We start from the raw sequence: 12,699 nt of genomic DNA, 5'->3' as shown, positions 1-12,699 counted from the left end.
TTAGGGAGAGGGTGAGAGAGCCCCAACCCCCTTTGGAGATACAAATGTGATTTATGCATAGACATTGCACAAGTATCGTCTCAACCTTGCTTGCTAATGCCAGGGCTCCCCTTTTCAAAATCCTGAATCTGCATCTGAATTTATACTTTTAAATGTCAGATATTTGACATTTGATGACACACCAAGTATCTTGCAGGTGGGTCTAATTGGGGTCTAAGCATGACGCGGGATTGACGATTTTTCGTAAGCGTGAAACGTGAAAGTCAAATTATTGTGTCGTGAAAACAGGAAATGAGGTCTTGCGGGACCCAGGAAATGACAAAAAAATGAGAATTGCTTACGTACATAGTGTAAGCAGGATACAGGAACCTGACAAAACAGTAAGCGGGATCCGGGATCGGAACCCCCAAATGAGACCCCCTTGCAGGTTAATTGTACTCTGTCCTTAAAAATACAGGTTTGACTGTACATATATTTAATGTTTTGGTTTAATTACATGTAATTCCTTGAGGTGCAAAAAATGAAAATTACACTAAAAGATATCTTTGTTTATTTGGGTGTTAAATTTTATGTAATAAAAACACTTAATGTAAAGGTTATAACAACAATAGAAGGAAAGAAATAAACTGGGAAAACATGTATACAGAAATGTATTTTTACATATACAATGTATGTGTATACTTAAAGATTGTCTTTGTAGATATAGATTTATTTTAGAACACATTGATTTAGTACTTTTAAATTTGTAAAGCAATATCTCTTGATTTTTAACAATATATATTGGATATTTCAGAATCCTGGAGAGGTCAAGCTACAAACTGTTGAATCGGAAAATATAGATGTTTCTTTAAAATCTGATTACAGTTCAAATGGGATACCAGATCCTTGTATTAAGGAGCAAAGCAAAACAAACAATTACAAAGAAGTAATCCGAACTTTGTCATGGACAGATCAAATGTCTGGAGCTACTTATCCTCCATGCGATATGGTCCAGCACTCAAAAATGGACAAATATCCAACGCAGGAATCTATCAGTAGTGACATTAAATTAGAACTGTCCGATTCACAGAAGAGACCAATTTCAATTGTTAGTAATGGCATTGAAAACCCTGTCCACAAGGACCACAGGGCAATGTTAAGGTCGTCATCAACTATAGTACATGTTGGTTCAGATTCTAATTCAAAAAGTTTGAACTTGATGGAATTTCCATCGGAACACTCTGATGACTCTACAAAAACTGGTTCCTCATCGCACAGTAAGGTTGTGTCTGCATCGTCATCTCAATCATCTTCATTCCAGGTCATCAAGCCTGGTCTGTCAAGACAGGTAAGGCATATAGGTATTTAAGCACTGTGTTTAGGGGATAGAAATTGCTTTAAATAACGTGAATTCAGAAATTATTGCGTCTTTTAAAGAAGAGAGATTTGTGTTTAGTTGATAGAAATTGCCTGGTTGGCAATATTTTTGTTAGGTATATATGTATTTTAGCATTGTGTTTAGGGGATAGAAATTGCTTTAAATACCGTGAATTCAGAAATTGTTGCGTCTTTTAAAGAAGAGTGATTTTTGTGTAAATGGTCTAGGGGATAAAAATTGCTTTAAACACTATATATATAAATTCTGAAATTATTGCAATTTTGAAAAAAGAGCGATTTGTGTTTAGGGATAGAAATTGCCTGGTTGGCAATATTTTTGTTAGCTATGAGATATTTAACAGAAAAAAACATTTGTACATGTACTACCTGCAGTTGTTGAATTCAGATTTACAATTAATACTTTATAGAAGCGGTTGCATATGTTATAGATTACACTAGTACTACTGTCTTTAAAAAACGCTCAGCGACAGTCATAGTCTGCACTTTATGTTGTGCTTCATTCAGTGTTCAATGCTCAGACATGTACAATTGTATTTTGAGTCCGTTTAAATCTGTCAAACTTGACTATATGTATATATATGCATTGTTTAATATAGTGCTCCAAGTCAGAGACAGCATTGAGTCTCCATGTGAATGAAATAATGAATGGGGACCTTGGCTCTGATGGCCCATCACAAAGGATGAGGAAAATGTTAGAAGATATTTTACCTGACCTCACTAAGATAGAAGAGGAGAATGAAAACTTTAAGGTTTGTTTAACTTTAATGACTTAATGTTCTTTTTATGTATAAAAAAGACATGTTTAAACAAGTGTAAAGCAAAAGAAAATGCCATTGCTAAAACGACCATATTATATGATTTTATTACAATGATACATAAACAGATTGCACTTATATTATTCATCTTTTTTAAATTGATGAAGCTGAAAATAATCTTTTTGGAATCTGGTATTACTAATGTGTTAAATTGTGAATACCATAGTTTGAATATTTTTCAATTATGAATAAACATATGATATGGTTTATTTATTTAGATAGATACTGCTGCATGACATAAAATTTTTCATTTAAACACTAAAGCAACAACAACTGGACAACTGCACAACACAATTTAAGAAACAGAACTAGTGGTCATCAATAATAGGCATATATACCCTAACAATTTAGTAACTTATGACAAGGTTTATCTGAAGACAACAAAGATAACTTAAGACCTAAAAGTGGGTCTCATTGGGGTCTAAGCGTGATGCAGGATTGCTGATTTTTCGGAAGCGTGAAACCTGAAAGTCAAATTCTTGTGTCTTAAATACCGGAAATAAGGTCTTGTGGGATCCGAGAAATGACAAAAAAATGAGAATTGCTTACGTACATAGTCTAAGCGGGATACGGGAATATGACTAATCAGTAAGCGGGATCCGCAATCGAAACCCCCTAATGAGACCCCCCTAAAATTGGTAACAACAAATGCATCTCTTTTATTGCTTTGTCTCTTCTGTACATTAGTCTTTTTAAATTGATTCAGATTTTCACAAAATTATTTTCTTTTCTTGCAGGTTGAAAATAAAAGACTATTGTAAGTTTACCTTTGTTAAAAACAGAGATAAAACATTAAAAGCACAAATTTTACAGTTTTGTACTCAGACACATAAATCAACCAATCAAAATACTGGAGTTGGTTTTTGAACTGAGTAAAGTTTACTGAATGAAACATATTTAAAATCAGGTTGAAATCTATGTCTTATTTTTTTTTAATTTCATTTCATCAGAAAAGTAAATTTGTTTCTGATTTTTATAGAAATATAAAGATGTTATATGATTGCCAATGAGATAACTTGCCACTGGAGACCAAATAACGTAGAGGTTATCAAAACGTAAAATCACAAAAGTACTGAACTTAGAGGAAAATCAATTCGGAAAGTCCATAATCACATGGCAAAATCAAATAACAAAACACATCAAAAACAAATGGACAAGAACTATCATATTCCTGACTTGGTACAGGCATTTTCAAATGTAGAAAATGGTGGATTTAACCTGGTTCTATAGCGCTTACCCTCTCACTTTGATGACAGTCTCTTCAAATTCCGTTATATTTACATTGATGCGTTAAATATACAGACACAATAAATAAAATAGTCAAAATATGGGTACATCAGTCATCATCGTATAACAATTTTAAAAGGAACAATTTAACAGAACACAAAAACATCTACTATCTACGAACACATTCATTGAGTTAGGTGTCTGACGTCAGAAAAATTTATACGTCACATAAATTTGTCGTTCAATGTGCATACAAATAATTTTAAAATTTACATAGGCAATGTTAGTATACAGGGTTAAAAAATCAAAAGTATGTAAGAATAAATATCAGAAATAGACCAAGATTTAAACTGGTCCAAAAGTTATATATAGAATTTATAAGAATCCACAAATAGTTAATTCTACTACGCGATTGAATGGTTTTGACGTTTGTGGTTCAACGTATATTGTAATTCATAATGAAAATATATCATAATGACATATAATAGAACAATATCATACTGTATGTCAATGTACAGCTAACAGATAAAATTTCTTACAATATTAAATGTAAAACAACACAAAAACTAACAGCTTTAAAATCAGGTTGTTTGTATAAACTGGCATAGTTCTTTTTTGTAAAGTTATCTGCTGTAACTATTTGTGAAGATTTAAAATTTGAAAAAGACATTTTTTTATTTGAAAAATAAAACTCACTTTGCTGGTGTAGTATAAACATGGTTAAAATAGTTATATTTGCTGATTTACAACCTGCAGCATATTTTACAGGGAAGAAAACCATCGCCTTTTAAGGAAAGTTCAGCAGTTAGAACTTCAAGTTAATAATGTATCTCCCACCGAGTCCCTGTCATCACAGACTCAAGTTGTAGACTGGGACTATGTCAGCAAATCAGAATTACAGGTACCAGTATGTCTTGAATTTGCATTGCAACAGTATAATAGACAACTTTTGAGTTCATTGGTCACCGGAGAAAACTCGTCAATTATACATGCCTTTGTGACATCATTTACCAGATAGAGGGGCTAACTGTATCCCTGCACTATAAACGTTCATCCAGCGTCTAAGTGATCGTCATTGTGCAGTGTAAACTAGAAATAATATTTGTTCCGTAAGTAACTAATCACAATTCCCTAATGACAGCAGTGCAGATTGTCAATTATGAGAGTTTGATTTGCTTAATTATTCGTGCAATATAACTTTATAGTTTTTCAACTACTCACTCAACATTGAAACGAAAGTCATGACACACATAAACGCATGAGTGAGGTTCACTAAAACCAAAGTTTTTGACGGAAATGCAATGAACTCGAAAGTTGTCTATTGATGTAATAGATTAATTTTGAAGGATGAAATAAGATTCAATTGTAAAACAGCTTTTCCAAGTTTTATTTGTGTATTCACACATATGACATTTTCGTCACTCTTTTTGTTTTTGTATTTTTTGTACACACATCTGCAGTCCTGTGTAAATGTCAAACAGATTATATAATTCTCCTTTTCAGAATCTAAAGGACAATGGGTAAATTCATTGTTCGTACACAAAAATGAAAATAAGGTTACACCATTGGATTGATTTCCATCGTTTAGAATGTTTTAAACCAATCACAATGTTTTGGTGAATGCTTTTGAAAATATTACCCAGAATACATTAGATTCTGAAACGACGAATTGTTTGACTGTGGTCTCTCAGATCAAAACTATTTTGGTTGTTACATTTTTCTATTAAAAAAACAGTTTAAGTTTAGTGTTTTCCGGCACATAGTGAAAAGATTAATAAAATATCAAATTATTAATAGAAGCTTCTAATTTCATGATAGATACTTTTCTAAATTAGATCGCATGTATTCTGTGATGTTATGTAATGAAAACAAAACCTGGACTCTTAAAGCATATAATTCTGTTATATCCCTGTGATCTTTGAAATTAAAACATGATGTCCGCTGGAAATTTTATTTTAATCAAGGATCCATTCCAATAAAAATGCAATTATAGGGTAAAAATACCACATTTTTTTGTCTAATAAATCATAAACATCCTATTTTAAATACCCAACGGCACATGCTTTATAGCCTTAAAAATGAAAATAAGATTTTTAAAATAGGCAAAGGTTATACGAAACTTACTTTCAACTTTTTAATGTGAAAGTATGTAAATATTATCCTCATTATACAATTTTTTTACTTAAAACCACAAAAAGGATATTGTGGTTACACTGCTATTAAAGTCATGTGTTATTTGTTGTGTTAGATAATAAAGGTTTCATTGTTTACATACACATACATATGGTATTTTTCAAAGTATTTTAATCAATGTACTTTTATTAGATATGACATAAAAAATGTCAACATACAAACTCTTACAAGCAGTTTGAATATAGCATTGACTGTGTTTTAACTTATGCAAGACCACAGATTTTTTTTCAACTTGCACCAAAGTTAAGAAGAAGAAAAAAGTCCATTGTGTGGATGCTTGTCTTTTCCTGGTTGCCAATTATTATCATTTACAGTGATGAAAGAAAAATTTGTTTTTGTGCATATTTGAATTCTTGTTTTTGCAAAAGTCTGCAGACATATCTATGAAGAAAATTTTTGTTACAACTAAATTGTGGTTCCCCTGTACGCAGGAAATCCATGAAGTAGGTATCCAACAAGAAATAATGAATATGCCATAACTGATTCTATTTTAAACAGGATATTATATATGTCTAATAAGAGAATTCTTGATATCTGATGTATGAATTGTATATATATAGATTCCTACACTGCAACAAGTGTATTACGATATTTCTTCACTTGAGACAGTTAAATTTTATAATTTAAAGCATGAGGCTTGCAGAGCATTTTAAATAATTAAATTTAACTGTGGAGAAATATCGGAATACATGAGTTATAGTGTCGGAATCTGTTTCTCTGATGACTTTAATCATTCTTTTTCAAAGATTTTCAGAAACTTGTGTTCTCTATATGTGACGTCATCAGGCAAGGTCGCCTTTTTTCATGACGCCACAATAAGAAAATTGAGAAGAAAACAAAACATTTTGACGTCATAATCAAATTTCGACTAATCATTTGCTGAGAACCCATTTTTCCCTAGTGAGGAGAAATATTTTTCTCACACCAGTCAGGAAATGGGAAAATAGCACAAAAATTAGAGAAACATTCTTCCCAACGCCTCATTGGTCATTGTCTGTTTTGATGCTCCTACAATTTTTCTTTTCTAGTAAATTAGATTAAAAGACATTGTTCCTTTAATAACTTTCAAGTTTTCTTTGATCAGATTATGAACTATTTGTTTTGTATTTTATACATGTAGTAAATCATATTTCCGGCATTTCTAAATTTGACATGTCCTTTTATAATTGGTTTTATTTATTTATTTTCTCAGAAGAGTAAAATTATAGAAAAAGAGTCAACACAGATGTCAGATAATTCAACTAGACTTCAAAAACTGGAACAGCAAAACAGAGAGGTTAGTTTATAACTTTCTATTTAACTAATGGTAAAAAGTAAAAATCACAAAAATACTGAACTCTTAGGAAAATTCAAAACAGAAAGTCCCTAATCAAATGGCAAAATCAAAGGATAAAACTCAACAAACGAATGGACAACAATGGTAATTTGAATTCAAATTTTGGCATTACAATTGATTTTTGCAATGCAAGCATTTAACAATATTTTGACCATTAGAGAGGGGGGATAGGACCTTTATCAGGACTCCGGGAACAGGTGTTTTTGAGCTCTGGATTTCGTGATTCATGTATTCTTATTTGAATTTCGGGACCTCAGGATTTCGTGTTATTAATTTCGGGATTTCGGGATTTCATGTTTTTAAGCCCTGGATTGCGGGATCAGGACCCCACCTACCCCACTCATTAGATGGTTCTTTTGGTTTTTGTTTTATACATATGGTTACTGTGTCATTGATATAAATCAAATCCTGTGAATTCATTTTTTTTGGTTGTTTTAATTCATTGTTTTGATAAAGTCTGCATACAAGCCTATAGAAATTTATTTATTTCTTAAACCATTTAATTCATGGTTCACCTGTAGCCATGAAAACTAAAGAAACTTGTATGCTGGGAATAATAATGAATCCATATAGTATCTCCTTTTATTATGCCCCTGTAGTTGATCATGATGGTGTTGGCTATAAGTGTAACCCATGACTATGGCTGCCTGTCCATCTTTCCCAATTTTGTTGTAAAGCTTGAGCAAGGACATAGAAATCTTCAGACACTTTCTTCTTTTATCAAATAATAAATTAATTTTGGATGTAACACATCTTCTGATTGGCGGACATTATTTTGTTATGAGCCCATAGACATAATTTAGTCATGTGACCTTGACTTCATCAACGTTTTTTCATGGTTTTCTACGGTTTAAAATGGAATTTAGAATTAAATTATAAGAAATGACTGTAATATTTTTTCTGTCTATTCCAAATAACATAAAAAATGTAGTGCACACTGTTAAATAACCCGCTACGGGCGTTATTCAGTGTGCACCAAATTTTTTATGTTATTTCTTCATAGACAGAAAAAATATTACAGTCATTCCTTAATTAAATATGATGGGACTTTTTCTATTGAGGGTTGTTGTTATGCTGCTAATTATATGACATGTGTTAGACTTAAGTACCAGATCAAATGATTAATTCAATCTTGTCTCAGAAACACACGATCCAAAATTAAAATATCAAGAATAAAACTGTATAACACTATTTTGTATACTACATTGTAAATATTTACTATTTTTATTTTTTTAGTTGCTGCAAGCCAATTCAAGATGGGAGAAAATGTTCAAAGAAATGAGATCTGACCAAGAAAATAAAACAAAACATTCTCAATATCAGATTGAAACTTTAAAAGAACAGCTTACAAAAATGAATTTAGAAGATGAAACACGAAGATGTGAATATGACAGAATTTTACTAACTACCAAAAACAGACTTGAGGATGAAGAGGTAAAAAATAAATCTTAACGTCTGTTTAAATTTTTTCAATACTGTAAACCAACTTATTTTCGCGAGCAATTTCGCAATAATAAAAACCTCGCATTAATTTCTGAATTTACAGTATTGATTTTATTTGTGCATGATTTTCATCTGTACTTGTGTTTTTAATTATTACGAAGGACCGAAAATGGAGATTGAATGCACAATCATAAAGTGTCTTATTGGAAAAAAAAGACACACTGTTCATTGTATCTGGTTTACACAAATCTCATACCGTATTTCATGCATTCAAAATTTATAACGACACACTCGACCTCGGATGAGTCGAACCTTGGATGAGTTGAATACTTCGGTCCGTCCCTTCAACTTTGACACAATGAGGTTCGACTGTATAAGTAAGAATGGGAATTGAAACCAGGGTCAAAGACAAGACCTTTGCTTTGTTATTATAAATGATACAATAGATAACAAAATCACAAGTACAAACAAAACAATGATAAACTATACCATGTCTTGGATTGCTTGTTTTTTTGTCACATTTTTCTCAGGAACTACATTACAAGGATTTGTGAGATTTGGATTCAGGATTTATATATATCAGCTTTTCTGTGTGAAGGGTTTTCATATTCATTTCTTATCCCAGGAATAGATTACCTTAGCCGTATGTTGGCACATTTTTTTGGAATTGTGGGTCCTCAATGCTCTTCAACTTTGTACTTGCTTGGCTTTATAACTATTTTAATCAGCTGTCACTCATATTATCAATTGTATTATTTGAAAAACTCTCTTAACACTTAAACTTTCATTGCAGTCTGCAAAAGATGCCCTTCAAGCTCAGTTAGCAGAATACCAAGTTTTATATGAACAGATGCAAAGAGAGAAGAGAGAATTAGAGGAATCATTAAATGCAATAAACAGAGAACAATTAGCCAGAGAAGCAGAACTTAGTGTTCTTAGGGTAGGTTGAGAATGAAGTCTAAAATGGTCACTTTATTATATTTTTGAAGTTTAAGGATGTACTTAGGTGAGGTTTTGGAATTTGTGTCTCGAAAAGGAGGTCCATGACCTATCAATATTTTTAGTTTATTTTTATCCTTAATTGATGCTCTACCAGCTTATAGTATCAATTTTAATCTCTTAATTTCTTAATTTTTTACCTAACCTGACCTAAGTACACTCTTAAGATATTTAAAATGCAATGACTTGTACCATCATGAATAATTCAAGATTGATGTTAATATTCTAGTAATATTTTTATTTACTTATAATTTTGATAAAAAATTATTATAACCCAAACAGAATTATAATTCAAAACTGAAATACAACTTATGTGTTTTAAAGATTAAATATGTATTGTTTTCATATGAATAGACAAAAAGCAGGGTGATCCTAGGTTGTAATCGTTGTGACCTGATCTGTGTATCTAGGAATTCTGAACATGGCTTATGTTGAAACAAAATACTTATTTTGATGTGATACAATATCTCTATAAATTAATCTTTTTGGTTATAAATCCCTTACAGTATAAATAAATAGATGTGGTATGATTGCCATTCCGACAACTATCCACCAGAGCCTAAAAGACGTAGATTCAAGCAAGTATAGGTTACCGTAAGGACTTCAACAATCAGCAAAAGCCATACTGCAATATCACCTAATAAGGTCAAAATGTGAAGCAATTCAAAAGAAAAAAACTAATGGCATAACTTATGACAATATATAAACAAAAAACATAATATAACAGAAAGCATCCAATGACAACCACTGTATGATAGGCTCCTGACTTGGGACATGCACATACAGAAAGTGGCGGGTTAATCATGTTTGTGAGTGCTTAAACATTATCGTATACTGTGACAAAGGTGTAGTTGCACAACATAAGTACAAACTTTAAAATCAGTTGCAAATTGCTTGACTTATTTGATCGAGAAGTTTTTGTGTTTTTTTTTACCAAAAACAAATACTTTAATAAAGACAAAGTACTAATCTTAGAGAACTTACAGTTAATGAAAGCTTGTTCAAAACAGTTTTAAATAGATAAATCATGTTCTTCCAGACTTTAACCCAAATATATAGTCCCAAGCTATTGGAATTGAAGTTCTTTCATAACACATGTTATATACTTATGATAATTTCAATTACAAACGAAAGTGAACCAACGCCTGGTGAGTCTGTAGTACGGCAGAGTCCATAAAGTGGATACCTGAGGGTATGCAGGGTGGCATGATGATTGATATATAAGTTTTTATAATTTATTTACAGCAAGGTATAGGTGGAGATAGTATACAGGCTATTCATGTGTCTTCTGACTCAGACCTAAGAACAGAAATAGCTGTTTTGAGAGAACAGGTAAACTTAATCTTAACCCTTTCCTCCATTGAATTATTTTTTTTGCATACTCTATTCACATAGGATTTTTCAATAGAATGCTGAAAATATGCTTTGAGGTATTAATGCACTGCATAAAAACATTTCATCAAATAGATTGAGGTCGGATATTCCTATAATATTCCTTTTCATATTAGATACAAATTTTATTAAGTCTACTGCAGACACTATGTAGTCAAAACTTTAACTGAGGTACTACACAGGCGTCAAAAGGCGTCATTATGGAGTAAGGGGGTGGCGTTGAAAGGCGTCACTATGGAGGAAAGGGATAAGATGCCTCTCGATCATGTAAATTTTAATACATATAGGCATAAATGTGTTATAAGTTGCTATTTTCTTGGCACCAGAGAATAGTCTTGTACTTGGAAAAAAATAAAATAACTGACACAATATAAGTCATACTTTCATTTAAGGAATGACTGTAATATTTTTTCTGTCTATGAAGAAATAACATAAAAAATTTGGTGCACAGTGAATAACGTGCGTAGCGGGTTAATTTTACAGTGTGCACCACATTTTTTATGTTATTTCGAATGACAGAAAAAATATTATAGTCATTTCTTATAATTTAATTCTAAATTCCATTTTAAACCGTAGAAAACCATGAAAAAGCGTTGATGATGTCAAGGTCACATGACTTCATTATGTCTATGGGCTGATAACAAAATAACGTCAGCCAATCAGAAGACATGTTACATCCAAAATTAAATTAGTTAATTTTATAACAACTTTAATGTTCAGAAACTCTTAATTCTTAAGAAGTTTTTACAAACATTAAACTGATGGCTAGATAATACGTCAATATCAAATATTATTTTTATGATTGTGAAATATAATTTTAAAATACTTTTTTAAAATATCTGAAACATACAGTATATAAGCAGTATTCTATACATAGTGTTGTGAAATATAGAGCATGGTGTAGGACATACACAGATTCTTGTTATTAAGGAGGTAGACCTAGGTTAAGGGAAATAACTCTTAAAATCATCAGTACGTTCTTGTCAACCATTTTCATAAATATATTCTAAGCTTCTATGTTACATAGATCATTTTCAATCTGTTTCAGGTAAATGCTTAAAATATGTTGATGAAACTTGACTTTTACAAACACATAACTGATTTAAAGAGTTATCTTCCTGAACCAAGGTCTAACACCTTAAAATCTTTGCGAGAACATGTTTTCTATCTCCAGGTTTACTCTCACATGTAAAATTGTTCTTTTTTAGCTTACAGTTTTCCAGGAGGATTTTGATAGAGAGAGAAGTGATAGAGCTAAGGCTCAGTCAGAAAAAGATGACATAAATAAACAATTAGGAAAACTTAGAACAGAAAATCACAAGCTTGTTGATCAGAATAAAAGATATCAATCTCAGGTAATTGTTTATTGTAAATTCAGAAGATTTGTGTGAGATTACAATGCAATTGTTGAATAATGGTCCAAATGTTAATCTTCCTGACTAATACCCTAACTATTACATCACTGTTTTGATGAAGACTGAGATGTATGCAAGCTATGTCCCATGCACATCATATTCATTTATATTTCAGCAAGGCAGATAATGGAAAAACCATAAAATCAAGTATCCTTGAAAATATGATTTTCCTCAATCCAAAAGTAATCAAAATTTTAGTACATTATCTTGGGTATGTTAAAGCCAAATCAAATAGAAAAACACCATCACTCAGCTTGTGATTATTTAAGCTAATTGACCCATGTACTGTTGCTGAGTTATAACCCTGGACTGTGGATTGTTTTGACGTATTCTTTCCATAATTATACAATGACATCAAAAAGTAAGAGTAAGCACTGGTCAGCTTGGAGTCAAAATAATACTGTGGATTCATTTATTTTTCGTGGAATGCTGAAAACTTGCACATTTGTGGAAATTTGATTTCGTGGTTTTGCCAATCTCGATATACAAGGCCTATTGAAAA

At 31.5% G+C, this 12,699-nt stretch overlaps 1 protein-coding gene across 3 annotated transcripts in view; it reads left to right on the top strand.

Annotated features, from left to right (window-relative positions):
- Positions 1-12,699, top strand: part of LOC134725041 (uncharacterized) — a 38,136-nt gene that overhangs the window by 16,053 nt on the left and 9,384 nt on the right. For all 3 annotated transcript variants that reach the window (XM_063588531.1, XM_063588528.1, XM_063588530.1), the window contains exons 4-12: positions 794-1,327; positions 1,974-2,126; positions 2,930-2,949; positions 4,188-4,320; positions 6,805-6,888; positions 8,185-8,382; positions 9,185-9,331; positions 10,636-10,722; positions 11,991-12,137. In XM_063588531.1, coding sequence (XP_063444601.1) covers positions 794-1,327; positions 1,974-2,126; positions 2,930-2,949; positions 4,188-4,320; positions 6,805-6,888; positions 8,185-8,382; positions 9,185-9,331; positions 10,636-10,722; positions 11,991-12,137 — 1,503 coding nt within the window. The remainder of the gene's footprint in view (positions 1-793; positions 1,328-1,973; positions 2,127-2,929; positions 2,950-4,187; positions 4,321-6,804; positions 6,889-8,184; positions 8,383-9,184; positions 9,332-10,635; positions 10,723-11,990; positions 12,138-12,699) is intronic.

Source organism: Mytilus trossulus, chromosome 7, assembly GCF_036588685.1.
Source record: "Mytilus trossulus isolate FHL-02 chromosome 7, PNRI_Mtr1.1.1.hap1, whole genome shotgun sequence".
Classification (NCBI taxonomy): Eukaryota; Metazoa; Mollusca; class Bivalvia; order Mytilida; family Mytilidae; genus Mytilus; species Mytilus trossulus.
This window is presented reverse-complemented; position numbering and strand designations above follow the sequence as displayed.